At 38.2% G+C, this 23785-nt stretch overlaps 1 protein-coding gene across 3 annotated transcripts in view; it reads right to left on the bottom strand.

Moving 5' to 3' along the window:
• PTPRG (protein tyrosine phosphatase, receptor type, G) overlaps nt 1-23785 on the bottom strand; it is a 650641-nt gene that overhangs the window by 248986 nt on the left and 377870 nt on the right. For all 3 annotated transcript variants that reach the window (XM_012720264.1, XM_004676019.2, XM_004676018.2), the window contains exons 3-4: nt 19654-19833; nt 7407-7555 (exon numbers count right to left, since the gene is read on the bottom strand). In XM_012720264.1, coding sequence (XP_012575718.1) covers nt 7407-7555; nt 19654-19833 — 329 coding nt within the window. The remainder of the gene's footprint in view (nt 1-7406; nt 7556-19653; nt 19834-23785) is intronic.

Below are 23785 nucleotides of genomic sequence, written 5' to 3' on the forward strand. Positions count from 1 at the left end.
ATCACTTGGCTCTTGATGAGCTTTCAGTGTGTCACTGTAGTTACAAGTCAGCGGAGCTGGTATTAACTTGTATCTCTCTCTCTTTCCCTGGGTTCTACTTTTCCTTTATCCTTTGTAAATAAACCCACTATTGACCCTTCTTTCTCTGCAGTACAACTGAATTTTAAGCATGTGGGTGAGTACCCACAGACAGACAACCCACTTCACATTGGGTTGCCCTGTAACAGTATCATGACCACCACCAGCATCACTTCCAACATCATCTGTACACCCCTATATACTTTTTGGTTATTTGAGCTGTATCCTGGGTTCCAAGTCATCACATTCCTATGTTGAGAATGGCTCCAATTTTACCAGGCTTTCTTTTCAGAGAGTGTCATCTGCTTGCCTGTAATTCTCAGTACAAGTCAATCAGTTATCAGCCACCACATGTCAGTGACAAGCCATCAAATAGCCCTGAGACAGATTCATGTCTAAGGATGACTGCATGATGGGGGCTGTCAGACATCATGGAGATTTGTGCACCTGGGACCAAGGTTGCTTTTACTGTACAAAACCTGTCCTCCAGATTTGTACAATCAGACATCAACTTCTCTACCAATCATACTGTAAATACTGGGGCCTCCTCAAATGTTCTTAATTAACACAGGACATGCACATAAGAGATCAGGCAGATGGAAATTAAATATTTCACTAGTAAAGAATGAAATATTCTGCTCGAAAATGGAATCTTTATTTCAATAAAGTCATTAATTAAATTTCAACCAGTTCCCTTGCCATCTGATGAAAGTCACTACAGAGGAAAACGCAATTACAGAATAGAATAGTAAACATTAAGGATCAACCTCCCCTTAAAACTTTCAATGTCTAATGAGGGGCAGGGCAGGAAAACAAGCACTGTCATGAGCTTCACCAACAACAGACTGAACAGAGCAACTTTTGAGAGAAACTGTAACAATTCCAGGAATTTTACCAAAGTGCCAGGTACTGTGAAAGGTAAAGCATGGTATTGCAAAGCTGTTTTTAATAGAAAAAGTATCAATCTCCCTTAACAATGGTTATCTCCAATAACAAAGCAAGTCAGTATCAAGTTCATCCAAACATTACATGATTTACTCTGTGAAGAAGCCTCAATAAAAGTATGAAAGACCAAAATCCAGATTCATCTTTGGGGGGTCCTCTGAAAACCCCAACAGGATTCCATTTCTTTCAATGAATATGGACTAAAGGAAGAAAGGAGAAGTTATGAAACATCATTTCCAAAAGAATGGTAGTAGACATGAAAAGCAGCAGGACACTGGTCATGTAAGTTTAGAAAAACAATGAGATAAACAGATTTCTTCACTGGCAGACTCCTCAAGGCCTTTAACAATTCAAAAAACAAACTTTCCCGAGGGATTTCAGATGGTGTAAAATTATTTCCAGCAGAAAAAGACAGGATCCTAATGGAGCATCAGGCAAATGAACATATAGCCCATGTTCTGGTATATCATGCCAGGGAGCAGTGTAGGAGCTCTGGCTCTGAATGAACAGGTCTGCATTCCAGTTGTGTGGCAGGTGGCCAACACTTCCATGTAGGAGAGCAAGGCTGTGTGTGAGGCCTTTGCATGGGTCACAAGAACATGACCTCACCTGGGAGAAGGTCAGCAATGCAGGTCACCTAGTCCAACATCCACGACCCAATCCAAAATTATTCTCTAACCAGAAGGTAACAGAAGCACTAGAAGAAGCAAGGACAATTTCATAAAATAAAAGGCAAATAAATCATTAGTCAGACTTTAGGCAGGAAGGCAGCTCTTGGCTAAACAGGAAGGAATACAGCAGCAAGCCATGGATACGAGAGACTGAAGACAACGACAAATCCAAACAGATTATTATTAAGATGAGATTGAGTCAGAACCAAGTCAGCCTGAATCTTGCAACTTCTTGCCCCTTGGGCAAATCTTAACTTTAACTCCAAGTGTTCTACAGCATCATGAAGGAGGATAAAAGTAGTACCTGAACACATCTGCCAGTAGGCAAATAATTCAACATGCTTGTGACATAGTGGACCTAACCTGTGCACTATGTGACATAAACCAGTGGTATACTCTATGAACCTAGTAAAAACTCAGTCCATAAATCCATTATCAGTGATCATGGAATCTCAATAACTTCTAAGACCAAAGGTGTTTTATTATTGCTATTTATTATTCTGGTGCAAAAACTAATGGAAAATCAGATATGATGAGGTGTGAAGTTATTTAGAATTCTGATATTTCTCACTTAGTGTGAATATTCATCTGTACACCACAGAGATACTAATATATTTACACTGTGCAGTTCCAAAGCTGACTGAATGTCCTCTGTAATATATATGGCATATGCACCATCATACCTTTCTTAAAAGACTTTGAATGCTAAAAACATCTGGCCTCAAGGGTTTCAGCTAAGGAATTATAGACCTGTACCATATGGTAATGTGTACATCATATATATTAGGAGAAATGTCTTTGCTTGTGTTCACTTGCTAAGATTCTCTAAACAGCACTGAAATGAACCAGCTGTGAGTTTCACCAGAAAGGGCACACACAATCAACTTGGATCATTTAAGCTTATTGAAAACTTCAATTCATAAAGCACCAGTAAGTCTGAATCAACAATGCCTGCAATCTCTTATTGTAATAAACAAGATTTTAATTACTTCCGACAACAAACATGCAATGAACCTACACTTTAATGGAATTCTCAGAGGTTTTATCTGGAGATTCCTGTTTGCATTAACTGCAACTTCAGTTATTAGTGGAAATACTGCATTAGTGAATTATGCTGCATGAAACCTTTATTCAAGTTCCCACCCCAGAACAGGGAGTGAGTGTGGGATAGGGAGAAATCTGGGGATAAGGTAGGAACTATGAGAAAGAACAGAAGTTTGGACAGATGGCAAAGTCCAGTAGCTAAGGAAGAGCAGGAATATGAGATGAAGTCCATTGCTTCTTTTTTTTTTTAAGAATTATTTACTTATGCATATAGGTATAGGCCAGAGGTATAGGGTCGTTGAGAGGATTCACCACAGACAGAGTGGGGAGCAGAATACACAGATCATGGAGGTACACTGCTGAGGGGAGCAGAGGGTAGGTGAGCAGGGGTCTGCCACCCACCCCTGGCCGGGGATCCAACTCATGAAGTGGCTACATCTAGCTTCATAGTGCTGTGCTTTAACCCACTGCACCACCAGGGAGGGCCCTGAAGTCCTACTGTTTTTTAATCACTGGAATTTTCTGAGCATTTTGACTTTAAGGATGATTAATCATATCTGCAAAGTCCTTTTTGCCACGTGATGTAATATGTTTCCAAGTTTCAGGAATTACTGACAGAACATTTTTAAGAGGTCATTATCCTGCCTCTGAAAACATTTTTATTCCTTAAGAAAGTCCTACCAACTATTCCCTACCCGAGGGTCTTTGCATATCCCTGTTCGACCTGCAGGCTGCAAGTCATCTCTTCCATCTTAATAAATACTGCTGTCTCCAAAGGACTTTTATCTCCTGATAAAATGTCCTTGTCCTTAAGTGACTATATCACAATTGAAATCACAGCTCTTTGTATGGCTGGCTTGTTGTATTTGTGTCACCACTAGTGTATAAATACCATGAGGGTAGCGATCATGTCTTTCACATTCACGTTGTCATCCAGTGTCACACAACACAAGGCAGTCAAGAAAAATGCACTATAAGACCAGGAATAAAGCTGAATAGTAGGAGGTGAGGACATCTGAGGAAGCAATTTGGGTGTTGTCTCTAAGGCGTGGCATTATAATTTGACTCCCACTTTCTTTTCTAACTTTAACTTAGCTGTAAGGATTGTTGGCTATTGAAAACTTATTTTTCTGTTAGATTGGATGTTCTTAAACATAGGAACTACAAGGCTGAGTCTAGGATTTCAGCCAGGAAAATGTGGTGAGGTCTTATTTCTGGATGTGTACAGAGTTGTTAGAGATGACCTCAAAGAATTCCTAGGAAGCAGCAAAACCTACAAAGTTGGGTTTGTTGTCATTTAACCTCAGAGAGCAAGTCCAGATTCTTGTGGACATCAGCTTAAATCCAACCTGTACAGCCGGAGTACCTAGGCCTCCTCTGAAATGCCCAAGGTCATGAGTTTACCACAAATGGAATCTGAGGGAACCTGGACTAGCAATGCTCGAATCCACAAGGCAAGGTGCACTTCCTCTCTAAAACCACAAGAGGATGGAGCAACTTTTTGAGCATTGTCCTCATTATTCAGATGTACTGAAAAAGATACAAGTAAAGGAAGGCTCCGGTCCACTTAACATTGTGTCTGGGATACCCTGAGCTGGATAATTCTTTATCTTGGGTGCTCAGCAGCATCCCTGGTTTCTAGCCAGTAGATTCTTTTAGAATACCACTGACAGACAATGCCTACTGTCCTCTGTGGAAGGGAAGATACAGTATAAAACTTTCAAGGACAGCCAGTATTGATGAAGAACTCAAATAAAGGAATTTAAGACAAAATATGGCAGATATGTTTGGGACATAAGTGAAAAACTTTTCTGTGCATATATGAAAGCTTGATCCTGTTGCCTTTGATGCTGAAATTCAAGTTCTGCCAAATATATCCATTAAGCAATTTAACATATTTATCATATTAAATCAACAACAAGTTATGAGACAGATGGGCTTCTATGAGGAACCCAATTAATATAGACAGGCTTATAATTTGTATACCTTAAAAGAAACAAATTTAAATAATTTGTCAAACACTAAGTCTGGGCATCATAGCCACCACAGAAAAATAGTCTCTGAATTTAATGGCACCCTTTGGGTAAATGGATAAAAGTAAATCAAAGTCTTCATTTTAAATTAATGTTTTCTTATTTGCATGGAAATACAAATAAAAAACACAAGTAGATTCCACCACAAACCTATGAGAATGGCCCGTATTAAAAAGATGGGAACAACAAGCACTGGCAAGAGTGTAATGTAAAAGGAACCCTCATACACTGTTGGTGAGAATACAGATTGGGTTTTATGGAAAACATTAAAACTAGATCTACTATGTGAAACAGCAATCCCACTCCTATACATCTACTTGAAGAACACACAAATACTAATTTGAATGTATACATGTACTCTTTTGTTCATTTAAGTTATGGAAACAACCTCAGTTCTCTGTGAAAGATAAATAGATTTTTAAAATGGCATAAGTACACAGTGGAATACTACTCAGCTATAAAAAAGATGAAGTATTTCCGTCTGTGACAATATGGATGCAACAAAGGGGGTTATACTAATCAAGTAAGTTAGAAGGAGAAGGACAAATGTGTGAATAAAATCATCTATAATCAAAGACATACTACTGAATCATTTCACCCACATATGGAATATAAAGAACAAAACCAAAAACAAAGAAAATGAAACTCAAAACAAATCTTAGACATAGTACTGTAAACTATGGCTTTCAGAAAGTGAGGGAGTGGCAGAAGTGTGCAGGGGCCCATGGACGATGGTAGAGGATTACTGGGGCTTTGCTTGTGAGCATGGTATGGCAAAATACATTTGCAGAGGTGGTAAGCTATACATATAGTGCTGTAAATCAATGTTACCTTAGTAAAACATAATTCAAAAAATATATTCAAAAGAAAACATATCCAACCTTTCCATTTATCCAGAATCAAACAGGAGAGAAGAAAGGCCTAATTAGTATCAAGGGATGTGATTACAAACAAGATGAGGAAGAGTTCTTTGTTCCTAAAACCAGAGGTGGTCTTTTCCAAGATTCTTGTCAGATTAGGTGTGCAAACTTTCAAGGTCTTTTGTCCAAAACAGCATCAACCTAGCCAAGTGGCAACCGAATTTTAAGAGAAAGGCTTTAGAGCAAAGCTACCTGGATGAATCTATCCTTTAACTCACATGGCCAATACTGACTATCAATAAGGACAGAAGGGAAGTCCCAAGTTTTAAAATATGATGTAATTTTGCTTCTGGAAATCGAAATTTCCGAGTTCAAATAAAGCCAAGATTTCTATGAAATGATTCATTCAATTTAAGGGAAGAGAAGAGAAGAATCCATTAAGTAGAAACCCAACTCATGAGAAAAGCAATTAGTGTGAGTAGGACAGGAAGTCTCGCAAATAGAAGAGTTCTAATACAGGAAGAATGTTGATACTGAAAATTCACCTAAACCAGAAAAAAAATATGAACACTTTCTCAGAGTAGTTGCCTTTTGTTTGCCCAGAACAAACAGGTAAGAAACAAATTTATATGTGAATCTAAGGATCTGTAAACAAAGACATCCTGCACATTTGCACATTTTCTCAGGTTATAGGGATTCTTTACCTGAGTTTCATTCCTGGTTGCCTAGAGGGTCCATGAATGACTTTGAGGAGACAGGACAAGTAATGAAACCTTGTGAAGCATATATAAAACTGTTTATAGACATAGATTTGTATTTTCTCTACAGAGGAGGTCTCAAGCATCATCACATTTTCTAAGCAAGTCATGATTTAACAGAAGTTATAAAACTCTAAGAGTTGAAACCTTCCTTGACCCTGGCACCGTGATTAACATAGGCTACCACTGAGATGGTTAACCAGTCATGACATGTTTAAGTCCAGTCAGAGACCTGAAAGTATCCATGTTCAGTGCTTCCATAAAATTGTAAGGCTTAATTAACACATGGACAACCAACGAGGACACAAGTTAGCTTTACAAAAATATATTCATATCCTGATCAAAGGAAAAAAATAAAATTAGCACTAGAAGTAATATGCTATCCCCACCCAAGCATTAATGCAGGGGCTTAGAGATTTGCTTTTTCCTTCCTCCCTGAACCTAAAGATATACATGACCTATCACACGTACACTTTTCTTATGTCCAATAGCATGGATCTCTGAGAAAACTGATACAGGAAGGCAAAATGTCACCATCGATCTTGACAGAGTTAACAGCAAGTCATCAACCAACTGTCCACAGCCTCTTCTCAACAGCTGGCAAACTTTAAAACAGCTTCCCTACTGAGAGCAGGTTCTGAGATTCCTCTTCATATATCAACTAACTTTCCTCTTTTCTAAAGGGTGAAAATGAAGTCACCCGTGATTCATACAAAATTTCACCTTTAGAAAGGAGAGCTTTAGGAATGAATAGTGAAAGGAAACTGCATCAAACATAACAAATAGTTGGAAACCATCGACGGGGGTGAGATTCCTACAGCCACGACACCTGAGATGAGAACCTTGAAGATGGATAGCCACCTCCTGTGCTAAATCTAAAAGAGCTGCACAAATAAAACAAATAAAGGGAAGAGGGTACGAGGTAGCGTCAAAAGATGACTCCGGGCAAAGACAAAGCACGTCACTCATGGAAAGACCGGCAGTATGTCACCATGTTGATAACCTAGTCTCTCTCACCTCCACAGGAAACCGCCTCCCGTTGATGCTGTGTTCAGAGCCAGCAGAGCCATTGCTGTGGCCCCAGTGAAATTCTACCTTCTCAGCTTTGAATCGGCCAGGCAAGCCAGCGCCACTGATGAAATAGTCATCTTTCAGAAGGATGGCAACTGCAGAAAATGGAAGGGGAGGAAAGCAAGTTAAGTCTCAAAACCAAATTTGAAAATAATTTTTTTTTGGTGATTATCAAATAAAGTTTATGATCATGTCATATGAAGTATTTCTTCATGTACCTGTTAAAAAAAAAAAGTCAAAACACCTGTCTGAATAAATTAGCACTTTTTAATGACAGAATGCTCTCAAGTACCAGTTGACTATTAATCACAAAAATTCCCAGGAAATGTTATCCGAATTTCTTAGCAGTTCAGCGATGAAAGCAAAAGCAAAACTAGAAACAAAACAAGGAGACAAAGACAAACTAAGTCACTCTTAACACTCTTAATGTGGGGCTCTTTGAATCTGCTCGATGATCAAAATATCTAGAGAGTGAGGGCTATTCTTTTTTAAGCTACTGTGAACTTCAAGGTTCAGAATGAGATGGGAAATACATGTACTATATAGGTCGGATGTGAAGGCATATTTCTTTGATCATAAAATACAGGCATGAGGTAAGGAAACAGAATTTGCAGATTCTTTTAATATTAATTAAGGCAACAGAGCAGCAGGAAGATAGCTGGGGTTGGGGAATGCCTTCATTGCATTTGATAATGGTTTCCAGGAAAATGAAAATTCTATTCAAGTCACTCAAGTAATGCAGACAATTAGATTTACTTTACTGCTTCTTTTAATTCTAAATATAAGAAAAATTTTCATTTCCATCTAAAAGAATGCCCAACAAAGGGAACCTCAATCAACTCAAACCCCCAAGTTCAGTAACGTATACTTCTTCCCTAAAACACGGGGACCAGAAATAATGATAAAAAAATTTGGACTTACACTAGCAGAAAAATTCTTTGCTCCTAAAGGAATGTAATATCCAACTCATTAAAAAGGAGGACTTCTTCTTTATGTGAAATATTCCCTTCTTTGTGTTCTAAAATGAAATCATTCATTCATTCACTAAACACTCGGCTTCTACATTTGTGTAAGACATCAATCAGCATACTGAGCAATCTGTCAAAAACCAAGAGTGTTTGGGCCACGGAGAAATCTCCTATCTTCCTTGTCATCTCTTCTTACAGAGATCCTAGAGTTCTGAAGAGAAATCCTGCATAAAAGATAGGGATACTAGGCTAATGAGCCATTTCTAAAACAGTGCAATTCATTTAGCACATTTCTAGATAAAGAAAATATTAAAACCAAGGAAAGGAACTCCATTTGTATCAATTCCTTTTTATTGCATTGAAAAGACAGTTTTCCTCTGACTTAGGAAAAAAGACAAGGGAATGTTCAATTAGTAGGGCAGCAACTTAAAAGATTAAAATAAACAAAAGCTGATAAAACATGTCAAAGCATTCTTCCACCCATATTAAATGCTGGGCATCTTCCAGAACAGGGTCAGACAATAAATGCTGAAGCTTTGTGAGGTTTCTGTTGCAGCAACTTTACATAGTCTTTATAGCCAAACCCAATAACATAAATGATTGAATGATACTGCATTCTGCTAAAACTGGAAATTAGGTATAATTTTCTCATGTCATGGAATATTATTATTCTCCTCTTGATATATTAGAAGCCATTAGAAAAGGAGAAAATGGCAGGAGGTTGGTGATACCTAAAACATAATGCAATATTTTTAGAAGATAAAACATATTGAATATAAAAGACTGATAAAGATAAAATTATATCATCTTCTAAAATACTGCATTAAATTAATCACATACCCTTGATTCCAAAAAGCCAAAATACCAATGAATTAGCTCCATAGTGTCTTTAATACTGTTAATTACTCTCAGCCTGTTATAAATTCTATACATAACATTTTGCATCTAAAGGACGAAAGCAAAGCATTTTGAGTGCATCTGTTACAATACACCCAGGGACACAGCAGTATCTTATAAATATTTGATTTTACCTAAATCATTTATGTCTCTGTCAGGGGTCATTTTACTTGTTTTATATGAATAATTAAAAGCATAATTAGGGAACTGTACAATCTGAAACATTAATCTCATTTTTCATTTTACAGTTATTTCTCACTAGAGCACACAGCATGCCAGAATTATGTATCATTCCCCCCCCCCTACCCCTGGACAGTGGCTTATAATTCTGTTTACATATTAAACTGGACAGGTAAAACTTTCCCAGCTTCATGTAATAATTTTCTGATGCCCACTGATAACATGTCTCTGTTTTGAAACAAAATGTACCAGAGGTACGTACTACAGAATGTAAACTGTTAAGAATCACCAGCTGGGAGACATGGACCTGACTGGAGTGCCATCCCGCCACTTACAGAGGTGTGACCTTAGGCAAGTTAACTCACTTCTCTGGCTTCACTTAATCACCTTAGTTCAAATGGCAATAGCAATGTCTACATAGAAAAGCTTGTCCTTACGCCTGAAGGAAGTTACATAGAAAAACACAACAGTGCCAGAAACCCAAGAAAGCAGACCCCAGAGGCATGTACTGTCAAGCTCATTTGTACAGAGGTGGGCGGAGCTCATAGGCAGCATGAAGGGTCAAAATCTCCACTGACTGACAGATGTCTATCAGAAAGCAAAACTGTTTTTTGCCCACAAAATAAACAGCATCATTGAGTAAGGACCACAGCAAGGAAAGATGTGTCCAATTACTTGTGAGGAGATCCAAAGTTCTCAGCAGACAATCTCAATTCACTACAACACAGAGTAAAAAAAGGTAATTCCTTTTCTTGGTGATTTGAATCTTATGGCTACATCGAGGACAAGAAAAATCGCCATTTGGTGCCAAGTAACCCTTCTACTCTTACCTCATTCTCGTTTAATTTCTTTTAACACTAATATTTAAGTTAGAATTTAATATTTAATTTAACCTGATTCATTTTCACAGGCTATAGATTTATTTTTTGACATTGTCTATCCATGTCAAATAGCAGTGGTTTTCCCAATGGTGCCAATAAAAAAGCTTTCTTTTAAAATTAATTCATTGGCTCTCCCTGGTGGTGCAGCAGGTTAAAGTACAGCACAAAGAAGCTAACACCACTTCAGCCTGAGCTCAGTCCCGGCTCCGGAGGTGACCCACATGGGGTGGCAGACTTCTCCTGACCAGCCCGCTGCTCCCCTCAGCAGTGTCTCTGGTGAATCCTCTCACCGCCCCTGCACCTCTGGCCTGTACCCCAGTTCTGTATGCATGCATAAACAAACAAGCAAGCAAACAAATAAAATTAATTAAAATAATTTGAGTCAATTAAAAAGAAAACAGCTAAAATAAATAAATTTTAGTTAAATTTTAAAATAGCAGTCAGCGTTGACTCTAGATAAATGGACACTGAGAATGTAGCAAGTAATCGCAAAAGGTCAGAAAATGATGGGATAGGACTGGAATCAGGAAGGGTGTATCAGAGTGAATGTAGCAGAACTCAGTCTTCTAGTTGTTAATACTGCTAACCTGGACTATGGTTAAATCAAAGTAGAGTGATGATGTCAATGGAAGGGAGTGGGGGCTTCAAATTCAGGGTGTCTCAATCTAGTCTCACCGCCTATAGCTGCAGCATTCTGTGGACTTCGAGGTCTATGACTTCCTAATACACAATGTAAAATATCTGAGCAGGTGTGCATAAATGGAGCTAGACTCCAGAGACCCTGAGTCTGAATTTGAATCTTACATCTGACACTATCCAGTAGTAGGAAAATCTTGAGCTTCATTTCCCATTCTATAAAATGGAATAATGCAGCAGAACCTTCACAGGTGTGGTATGAGATCACACACATGGTTCAGACTTGACATTATAAAAAAAAGTCAGCTTCATAGAAGTGTTGCGTATATAGGACCTTCTTGTGAGAGGATCCACAGCCTTCACAGAGTCCCATCATCTGCTGCCCCCAAATGTAGAGATGCTTCAGTTTGTGTATGGGGGCCCAAGCAGGTAGGGACAAGTTTACTACTCCCTGATGTGAAATTCACATCCATGGCTGGAACCCAAGACATTCTTGTAGGACATTCACTAACTTTTTATAAATTAAACTCAACATGTGTATACAGTGCTCGGTGAAACTAAAATATTTACACCAAATTCTGAATAAACAGCAGTGGATGCCAAGAGTTAAATAAAGATGGATGAGAGAGAAAACTGGCTGCTTATCATGAACTTCCACCATTTAACACTACAAGGTAGTAAAAACACAACAGTATTGTGTCTAATTTGAGGGCCCCCATGGAAAACTCACAAAATCAGTCAGTGCCTACCAGATGTTCTGGGGACCTTGGTTTAAAAAAAAGGAGATACCTGGTCTAGAAGGTAAGAAATAGGAAATCTCATCCTGGCCTGCCAATGACTTCCCTGTAAGCACTTGCTATTTTCTTTTTTAAGATTTGTTTATGCATACAAAACTGGGCTACAGGCCAGAGGTACAGGCGCAGTGAGAGGATTCACGAGATAGAATGGGGAGCAGAATAGGCATATCAACTAAGTACACTGCTGTGGGGAGCAACAGGCGAGACAGGAGAGATCTGCTGTGCCATGTGGGTCACATCTGGGACTGGGGATTGAACTTACACTTAAGTGGCTTTTGCTAGCTTGCAGTGCTGTATCCTCACCCTTTGTGACACCAGGGTGGGCCAGCACTTGCTTTTTAAATTAAAATAATAATGACAAATACTTGTCAATTCCAGCTGGGATAAACCAGTAGCAGGTGAGCACCTAAATCCAGAGAAGAGGGTAGAATGGGCATCACTGAAGGGAATCATGTCAGTGTTAAAGGCTGAGTAGAGAGCGGAGCACAGCATGTGAAAAGAAGCTCATGCAAATACCCTGTGGTCATGGTGACTGGTATCTGGGAAACAAGGTGTTTTCTAAAGAAAGAAGCTGGGCCAGAAGGCAGTCTGTCTTTAGTGGGAAATCCTTGATATGGTTGAGAATGAGAACAGGAAAGAAAGGGAGATGCAAACACACATGCTTAGCTAGGGAGTAAAGAAAATTAATTGGGTACAAGATGGACAAAGCTTAGGAGGAGAGCATACCTGGCAGGTAGAAACAATAGGTCTGCAGTAAGAGACAGCAGTTAAGAGAGTCTGGACATATAAAATTTGGGGGCAACTTCAGATATCAAGAGATGTGAAATGGTGAGGTTATCCTGCTAGACAGAGTAAGATGAACAAAGTGGACTAGCTGACACTAGTCAGCATGATATGACAGATTAGAGTCAAGTTGAGGGCTCTCCATCCTAAAGGAGAAAAGCAGATTTCAAATATGACCTTCGAAATGCAAAATTTATAAGGTCTAAAAATGCAAAATATAACTGGGTTTTACATTAAATAAATGGCAAAATTAGCTTCCTCTTAGCCAAAAACTAGTTTCCACCACCTTGACACAGGGGCTGGGGCAGTGGGAATAAGAGGGAAAAAAGACGGAGCTTAGTATATAAGAAACAGAGCTTGAACTGAGTTTATCCAAAAAGTTACCCAGCAAAAAAGCTCTGACTTGAATTTCGGGATTCAAGCAAGAGTAGGGGTACAAGTAATAGGATGAAAGAACCCAAGCACTTGGACTACGGAAACGTAAAAAGTGAAAAACCAAAGCATATTCAACTATACCACAAAGGAAGAATAGGTGTTTTTAAATTAAACTTAAATTTTCTTTCTTTTTTTTTTTTTTTAGGGGGGCAACCTTGAGCTAACTAGAGATGCCCCAGAGTATTACAAAGTCAGGTTGGGCAAACCCAATCTAAATGGTGCTGAACACCCAGATGTTTCTTAACATCTGTCTACTTGGCTGATAGTGTGCTTTTAATCAGAGAGCTTGGCAGCCTCTTCCTGGGCAAAATGACCAATTCATTAGTGACACAAACAAAATGCAGAGCCAAAAAGAAGCCAGGAACCAGGAACGAGGACCCCACACTGGTCAACTTTCAGTGCCCAACACAGCAAGGGTCATGAAGAATTGAGGTGGGAGTGGAGGATGATGGAATAAAAAGCACATAATGGGTTTGTAATCAGGCAAATCTGGAAACTCAAAAACATACTTGGACAGCTATGTATTTCAGTTGTCCAGGATTTTCCTACCAATGTAGTAAAAAAATAAGAGAGGTATTACTGAAATGAGAACATATTGATGTTATCACTATTAAATCCAAACCTCAACCCTGAAATGTGGTAAGGAAAATACTTTGAAAATCTTGTTCTTTATCTGTGGCCAGCTAGAAGTAAGTTAGGAAGAAAGGCGAGAATGAAATAGCAAATTAAGCAGCAGCTCAAGAACAAATATAGAAAGACAGGGACAGAAGCAGACTAGAAAGAGAAGAATCCACATAGAACAATAAAACAGAAACACACACACATCCTAGAACCTTCCTTATCAATCTCAAGAGAACTAAAGGTGGCCCTCTGTGGTAGCACAATGGGTTAAAGTGAAGTGCCACTGCAGCACAAGTTCGATCCCATTCAATCCGCATTTGATCCCCAACCCAGAGGTGATCCACATGGCATGGCAGACCTCTCCTGACCAGCCTGCTGCTCCCCTCAGCAGTGTATTTCAGTATATCTGCCTGTTTTGCTCCCCATTCTGTCTCTGGTGAATCCTTTCACCCCACACCCTATATCTCTAGCCTGTAACCCAATTCTTGTTTGCTTACATAAATAAATCTTAATAAACAAACAAACAAACAAACAAACAAACAAATAAGCAAACGCTAAAGGCTTCTCCAAGCATGGTACACCTGGGCAACCTGCTATCACTGAACAATCAGAGCCTCAGAAAGGCAAAGTGTTCAACAACATGAGTCTGTCCTTGTTGGCTGGTCATGAGGCTGCCTCGGTTTCTCACTTACCTTGGGACAGAATGGTTCTTAAGGGCATCTCAGTGGCAGCCTTTAGCTTGAGTGCAGTACAGTCACTAATTGCCATGGCCAGCAGGCCACAGGGCATCTGGCTTGACCCTCACACTGCGGGCTAGCAGAGCGGCACGGCCAAATCCTCAGTCACAAGCTCACTTAGGGACAGAGCACAGGGAAATGACTAAGGTGGCTAGAATTCCCTCTTCTTAAACCAATGTGCAAGGTGGTCGTTCTTTCTTTCTTTAGGACTGTGGGTCCTTATGGTGACAGCCTACTGTGCACTATTGAATGGTTGTGGGAATTTCACAGGGAAACCATACATTGTACAAAAACGAAAGAGGATGTAATAAATATGTTTCGTAAAAAAAGATTTTGAAGGCCCAGGTAAACTAAAGTGAATGCAATAAATAACGTTGAAAATCTGGTATAAACTTTCTGAGTTCAGCAACATACATAGATCCTGGCCTACTTATTGAAACCCAATTTCTTCATCATTGATCTACTTTTTAAAAAATGTAACAACTATTCCTTGAACTCATCTATGTTACGCACTGTGGCAAATTCAGACAAGCAGAAAAGAATGGAGGCAAAACCAACAACAACAACAACAAAAAACAGGAAACCAGTATAAAGTAGGAAAATGGAAGTAATATGCATTATGGAGAACACCTTTAATTTCTATCCTGCTGTGACGTGAAGAAAAATTAAAGGGAAAAAATCAAAATGCCCTCCAATACTTTACATTCATAGAAGACCCAGGCTTATTACCATACATCAGAAGCACCATCTAGTCTTAAATTCTGATCATTTAGCAAGACGCTAATGCTAGGAACAGCAAGATTATCTTGAAATGTTCTTGATAAATGCATTATCTTTGTATTCTCCAAAAATGAAAGAAAGGGAAATAACTTCAGATGAATGAGAACTGGCACAGTAGACAGTTATGGCTCCTCAAAAAGAAACAGAGAGATGCTATCTGTCTTGTAAAGATATTTTAGACAACTTTCAAGAAGTAGGCTAAGGTATAACCAAGTCGCTTTATTGATTATGCTGGATTAGATATATAGCACTCCCAGAGGGTTAAGACAGACATGAACTTTTAAAACTATTTTATGGGAAAGTTACTGTCTGTATGCAATAGGCCACTTTAAATATTAACTTTCTATATTCACATTTTAATATCCAAGAGTCTGTTTTAGAGACAAGTGACCACAGATTTCCACCAGAAAAAAAAAAATTCCTTGAAAGTACAAAATTCAAGAAGAGAATTTTAAAGAAAAAATGTGTTACTTAAAAATTAAAGTTTTCCAGCCCTCCCTGGTGGTGCAGCGGGTTAAAGCACAGCACTAAGAAGCTTAAGCCACTTCTGCATGAGTTAGATCCCCGCCTGCCCAAGAGGAGACCACATGGCAAGGCAGACCTCTCCTGATCCACCCGCTGCTCCCCTCAGCAGTGTACTTCCTCAATCTGCCTGTTCTGCTCCCCACTCTGTCTCTGGTGAATTCTCTCACCCTCCGCATCTCTGGTCTGTACCCCAGTTCTGTATGAATAAATAAATAAATCTTTAAAAAAATTTAAGTTTTCCCTTTAGCTAGGCATGCAAGTTGAATAGAAAATGAACAACTGTAACAAAGACAGACCATATGGCTTACTTAGTCTTGGTATATGGGTTTTGTAAATTTTTGTTGATAATTGTTGATTCACATGCAGTTGTAAGGAATATAAGAGAGGTCTTATGCTTCCCAAATGCTAGTGCAGTTTCCTCAAATGGTAACATCTTGTATAAAGATAGACATATTCCTTTAAGCTAATATTATCCAGGTGGCCTTTGAATACTATTCACTGTGGATATTCTCAACTCTGCCTTTAATATAGATACACAGTACAATGACTGTAATGTATTACTGTTCAACTGAATTTAGATGATCCATATAAAATACACAAAATAACTAAAACACCATTTCTCCAAAGTTTGGGAGCTCATTTGGCATTTAAAATTACAGAAAGAAGTAAGTTTCTAGGTTTGTAGTTATAAAACAAAACAAAACAAAACAAAGCCACAGAAATTGATTTCTACACCAAATTTCTAAACCACCATAAACTGAGGCTCTTTAAATAGAACAGAAAAACATTTCTATGTTCTTGTTTAAAATTGCGTATAAATGATTATTACATTTCAAAAACCAAGCTGATAGATTATTTATGATTGGCTAACGATTATGATGCCATGAATTTTGTAGTAATAAGTACTGTTCGAGAAGTAGTGAGGATTATTTCTGCTTCTCAGAGAGTTGTGCTTCTTCTGAAATTTCTGAAACAGATGTGTTCATGCTTTGGTGGTTGTGCTCTAAAATCAGGCCCATGCTACTCAAAGATATGCAACAAGTTGTGGATCACTCTAGGAAGTCAGCAGAGTGACAGATGGATAATCAGCTTCTGGAAGACCAAGGTCATGAATCAACTTGCATTGAGTGAACCCCACACTCGTCTAAAACCTGTCATTGGAGATACCAAGCTGAAAGCTGTCACTGAAACATGTTATCTTTGCAGAAGGCTGTCAAGCGTTGCAAGTCAAGTAGAAAACCCTATCAGAGAGCCCAGTGAATTGCCTTTGGCAGGTTTCCAGAATGTGGCACTGAGATGGCCCCAGCTCCAAGATCTCATTACACCCGGAGTGGCAAAACTCCCATTTCCTACATTCAAATGTTCCTACCTCCAGTCTCCAAAAGACACTGACTTTTGCAATATGAAAAAGGACCACTAGTAATTATGAATTGTAACAATAGATGCAAGATGTACATTAAGGGAAGAATGAAGTGAAAGGAAAAAATGTATAAAAATAACATTAATAGTAAACAAGTTTTTTTCCTGAGCAGCTACTCCAAAGGAGAGAGTATTCTACCTCCTATAAGGTAAGAAGAATTGTGATATTATAAAAGAAGAGCTCCAAGATGAAAACTGTGAGCTGAATGAGTATGAATAAATTCTATGAACAAATCAGACTAAGCCAAAGCAATCAGCCATAAATAATCTCAGACAACTGCTGGTTTGGAAAAAGAAAACAGCCAATTAGTTTAAAGGAAAAGGCAACTCAGTGACCCAGGCATGAATGAGACCAAAAGGCTGATGGTGAAGTCATTTGAGCCCAGGATGAGGGCTTCGGGCGCGCAAACTCCTGATAGGTATATCAGGGCCATAGTGATATCCTTGGTCATGAAGGGATCACTTCAAAAAGTAAGGAATAAGAGTTTTAGTGGGTTAGTTCTAAGAACTCAAAAATTAGATAAAAGTAACTTTAGTGTAATAAAATCCCAGTCAGCACATGACAATAAAGATATAACAGACTGGTGTTTATTTTCTGATCAGACAATGGTGTACAGCAATAATTCTGTCATTTCCACTGACAATCTATAACTAATAGCATAATGACTAAATGGAGGCAGTTGTTTCATAGCATAAGCAATGGGGAAAATATGACACTTCATGTTCACAAATCCCAAAAGGCAAATGAGGTGGGTAAAAGCAGGAGAGTTGCTGACCTGATGGTATTCATTCATGCTGTAATAACAAAAAGTAATAACAAAGAAAAATCTCAAAGAAAGTAAGAGTCTTACTTCTGTGTGCTTATTTGACACAGCATTGCCCAAAAGAACTTTCTGCAACTGTATAAACGGTATAATATTTTCCACTGTGCTGCCTAAAATGGAGGGAAGAATATCTGTAAACCATATATCTAACAAGAGATTATATTAAAGGTATATAAAGAACTCACACAACTCAATAGCAACAAACAAAACTGAATTAAAAATTGGGTAAAATATAACAGACATCTTTCCAAGAAAGATAAAGAGCCAACAAGTACATGAAAAGAGACTCAACCATCACTCATCATCTGGAAAATGCAAACCAAAATACAATGATATCTCAAACAACCCTGTGGCTACTATCAGAAAGGCAAGGAGTGAAAGGGAAGAAAGGGGAACCCTTCCATACAGTTGATGGGTGTGTAAATTGGTACAGCCATTATTCAAGTATTTGGGGGTTTCTCAAAAAACTAAAAATAGATATTATATGATCTACCAATATCACTCTGGGTATATATCCTAAAGCCATTAAATCACTACCTCCTAGACAGTGTATCCCCATGTTCACTGCAGCACTGTTCATAATTGCCAAGACATGGACACAGATTAAATGTCTGCAATGGATGAATGGATAAATGTATATTACATACATATACATACAAATGGAGTATTACTCATACATTAGAAAGAAAGAAATGCCACTAGCAACAATACAAATGAACCTTGAAGGCATTATGCTAAGGCAGAGAAATGTACTACATGATCTCATTTATATGTGGAATCTGAAAAATCTAGTTACTGAAGCAGGGGCTGGAGAGTGGGGTGAATGGGGAGATGTTAGTAAAAGTATAGAAACTTCCCGTTACAAGAAGAGTAAGTTCTGGGCATCCATGTACAACATGGTGAATATAGTCAACGATACTATTTTGTTTATTCCAGAGTTCCTAAGAAACTGTGTCTTAAATATTCTCACCAGATGTAGAGATGCACATGGATACACACACATACTCACTCACACAGATGACCGTGTAAGTTCATACATGTGCTAACTACCCTATTAATGGTAATCATCTTATAATACATCTGTGTACCAAATCATCAGGTTTTACACTTAAACTTATATCATGCAATATGGTAATTATATCTTAACAGAGTTGGGGAAAATAGTCAAAAGTCATAACCTCTCCCTCAAAAGTTTGAATGTGCATCATTCTTCTGCTTTTAAACAATGCAAATAGGCAAACTAACAAACTGGGGAAAATAAACAAAAGGGCATATAGTTAGTACAACTGACAGTATAGATTCTAACCTTGATCTAGAATTTTAATTAATTAAAATTGAAATTGAAACAGTATGTGTGGCTAGTAGCCAACATATGGGACAGAACCGACTTCCAAGTCCTTCCTATCTGCTTTACTGTAGTGACTCACTCAATCCCCATCACCCTATAAAACTGATTCAGTTTGTTTTATTTATAATTATCATATTTTTTTAAAAAAACTAAGGAACAGAATGCTTAAGTAATCTGTCCAAAAATACACAGTAAAGCAAGCAGTGTGTTCTCAAATCAAGTGCCAATTTCAAAGTTATCACCCAGTTATGTGCTCTCTCTGGTAATGTGCACTATACGTAAGGAGTACATCAAACTTATGGTAAATATTGGAGACATTCAGAAAGATTGTTCTGTGATAACACAGAAGAGATAGCGTCTACCTGTTTTCCCAGTGTTTTTCATCCAGGTCTTGTTAGAAGACTCATTGTCGAAGCCATCAAGTTGCAGTTCCTGGTATTCTTCTCCGACACGTGCATTGTGGTCTAAAATGTCTATTGGAGACTGGTGGTGGCCCCCACAGCTCACACTTGATGTGACCCAGTGCTCAGGACCATAGGCACCTGTAAGGAGAAAATAGTAACTTCAATCCCTATGGTTTAAGAATGAGGGGTGGGGGACCCTCCCTGGTGGTGCAATGGGTTAAAGCACATAAAGTAGTATGTACACATTGTACTCATAAAGTACTATAAAGCTATCTAGTCACCGCAGCACAAGTTCGAACCTGGCCAGGGAGGTAACCCATATGGTGCAGCAGACCTCTCCTGTCTCACCCACTGCTCCCCTCAGCAGCGCATTTCGGTAGATCTGCTTGTTCTGCTCCCCACTCTGACTCTGGGGAATCCTCTCAACTCCCCTACCCCATACCTCTGGCCTGTGCCCCAGTTTTTGTATGTATAAATAAATAAATCTAAAAGAAAGAAAAAAAGAAAGAAGGATAGAACAAGTAAGATCAGACACCAATCTTCTCAAGTTCATTTTTCTATGTATAATCTGCTCTAAATGGATTCAAGCTATTGTCTTCACTGGGCAAGAACATTCAAGAAAAGACATGTTACTTAAGATAGTTTTGCTTCTTGATTTGTAATCAAACACTTGCTAACTCTATCTGTAACCAGAATAAGGAATTTGAGCAGAAGGGCTGTCAGAGTTATTCACATTTAAAAAAATTTTAAATAAGTTTCCTAAAATAAACAGCATTTATTCACAAGAAAACACCTTCATCAATTCAGCATGTCTTGCTACTGCCATCAGTATACTACACACAACTTTCTTCTTAGCTCTTAGGATTCTGAATCACATGAGAAAAATGTAGAAATTCAAAAGCAATACAACACTCGAGGAAAGCTATTACAAGTAGTATAGGTAGTGAGGCAGGTTTTTCTTTCTGTCTGTCTTTATTTTGCTAAATGAAAGATTTTTTTTAATTTGTTCAGAGTTTGTCTACTCTGTAGAGTATACTCCCATCTACTATACTCCCATGTACTCACAGGAGATGGGAGTATAGGTTACCTCCAGATTGAAGTCAGCACTCATAAATAAAAGCTTTGGGGTGGATGCATGCCGCAGAGAGTCGGGAAGAGAATGCAATTATTAAGCATAAATTCTAAAAGATGCCAATTAGGCAAAGGTGGAGGAAACATTGCAATCGCAACTCTGACCTATTCAAAAATAAAAAATGTAAGGGGCAGTAGCTACTAAGTTGATAACAAGTACTGAGATTTTTCTGCCTCCCACCTTTAATTTTTTGGCATAACAAAGCAGGAGTATCTTGTTGAAAAGAAACATCCTTTGCCATAAAGAATGCCTCTAATTCAGAATTAGATCTAGAAAAGTCCACACTTTCTAAGTTTTAGAAATTAAAACAGACTTCTCAGTCAATGAAGTATATGTATACCCATACCTGTAGTCCTAAATTCCCTAGCTTTAAATGTTTCACATATCAGAAGAGCATGAATGGCCAAAGCAGTATAAGGAGACCACCACTCTGCCAACCTGCCTCACTCTATACTTACGCTTGTATGATGGGGGACACAAGGGCAGCTTACGGCAAGGCTCCCTTCTACTAAATAAAAGCATTACCTGTGTCAAACCCACCATCATAAACTCACTTGTCGGGGTTTTCCCCACCTAATTCCCTTTTGTCTATTACAGCACACAGATGATACATAAACAGCAGTACTATGAAAACAAGGGTAAACAGAAAATCTTGGTTATGTCATGGTATCTTTGCAATTGCAAGAGCAATTGATATAACTTCCTAAAAGTGATTCATATCCTTTCTATCTGGCAAGTAACTTAGCCTTGCTCTGTTCCTGGGTCATTTTTTCTAATCTTTATCCCAAACAGTAAGATAAAGAAACTATCAGAAAAAACACGTTCACTGATTGATGAAAGTTTAGCAACCTCGGGGAATGGTTAGAAGTCATTTACAAGTGCCATAAGAGAGTTAACACCATCATTTTCTTTACTGTAGGACTCCAACTAAATTAAGAAATGTCAAGGACTTTTCACTCATGGTGTTTCACCTCTCGGTCAAATTCCCTAAGACTGTGATGAGTCATAAAGGAACAGTATGTGCATCTGCATATATTCAGGCCAACTTCATTTTCATCTTACATCAATACACTTGAAGGAAAAAAGGAGGAGAAAGTGGACATAATAAAGTGGTTCCAATTATCCTGTCCAGTCTTTAAATATTCTTCCATACCAAAGGAACTCATTGAAAAAATGGATAAAATGACTGTTGATATATTTGATGGCTTTCTAAAATGTGAAATTCATTCAGCAATAACTGTATGTTCAAATTATGGAAATTAATGTTTTAGTCTCTGGTGTGTGTGTAATCCCTTTTAGAAATTCACTAATACAATAAACAAATTCAATGGAAAAAATGTATGGTAAAATAAATCCAGACTCATATGACTCCAGAGAGATAAGAATGTAAATCATCATCTGTAAAAACACATCGACATCCAGTAATTATGCTGCTAGTAGAATAAAAAAAAAAAGGCTCTGAAAAGTACTTGCCACTTATATTACTTCTCATAACTTTGCAGACATGGGTGAAATATAATTTAGCACTCTATAAAAATATAATCAGGGTTCATACCAGTGGGATTCATTTATTCACTGGTAACAATCTGAAGATTTAAGCCGACCGACTACATGCTTGCTTTCACACTTCCACCCAATATACGTTCAAGTGCAATTTTAATTGAAACTGATCTTCCACTTCAGATTTTAAATTAATTCTTCTTTGGAGTGTTTCATGCTCCAGACACCCTTGCCTTGCAAAACCACTGTGTCATTAGTGGAGGAAATAAGAACACTTTTCCAAGCTTGCAGGTATTGATTACCTATTCTCACATAGAAATACCCTCGAATTTCCACACTGTATAAATCTCTTCAGTATTAAGACACTTTGTAAAGGACTGAGGATTATATCATTAAACATTTGCGGTTGTGCAAGTCTTATGGTATTGAATGTTTTGTTTTTTTGAACTTTGAATAAATGTTTTTAAGTACAGAAAACACTAAATAAAGTCTACAGCTGACTAAAATCTAAGTTTGGAAGGGGACTCCCAAATTAGCAAGCATCCTTCCTCTCAGAGGTGTGACAGCAACCATCTAAAATGAGAAGGAAAAATCATCTGCATTTTTGTTTCCCCTTATTGACTCTTTCCTAGAACAAGCAGTATATCCGCATCGTGCCAAGAGGAAACATTTTCAATAGCCCACTAAGTCTGACATGGCAACCAAATATACAGACCATGTTCGCAAAAAAGGGGCAGGTGGGTACAAAGGTAGAAAGCACAGGGCCAGCTGGGCTCCCATTCATGATGGAGGCTCAGTAGGAATGAGATCTTGAAGACAACATACCGTGAAGCATCTCTTCCAGAGGGATCTAAAAGTGTGTGTTACTCAACCTGTGATGAAAAATATTGTCATTTTATTAATTCAATGGATGTCTCTGAAATCATGTTTCCAGGTTTTGATCTTGGTGTAAATTTGCCCATCAGGAAGGCTTCTGTGAACATTGCGCAGGGGCTGTGCATGATCCTGGCAATGAGTTTTTTATTTCTTTCAGCCTGTCTGATCACTGAGGTCATTTATTATTTATTCCTTAATGTCTGTCTTCCCTATTTGCTGGTTAGTGTATGAGAATATGTGGCTTTACCATCTTTGTCAACTGTATACCCAAGCCCATCACAAGTGCTATATACAGGGTCCTTGGAACACAATAAATGAGATGCAAGACAACATTAGAGATTTGCATAGTTCTGTCTTCTTCCAATACCACACCATGTTCTCTGTGCATTATTTAGCTTTTATACTCCTATCTACAGATTTTTATGAAGTTGACCTATTCTCCTTTCTCACATTTTAGGATGGCAACTACAGAAATAAGGACTGTTTTTTTTTTCATAAATATGTTAAATAACTGAACGATAATAAGGTAAAGTAAGCTGCAGATGTGTGATGTGCATGATGGGTTCATGTACACATTTAACA

Source organism: Condylura cristata, unplaced genomic scaffold (assembly GCF_000260355.1).
Source record: "Condylura cristata isolate star-nosed mole 26May11 unplaced genomic scaffold, ConCri1.0 scaffold00004, whole genome shotgun sequence".
Taxonomy (NCBI): domain Eukaryota; kingdom Metazoa; phylum Chordata; class Mammalia; order Eulipotyphla; family Talpidae; genus Condylura; species Condylura cristata.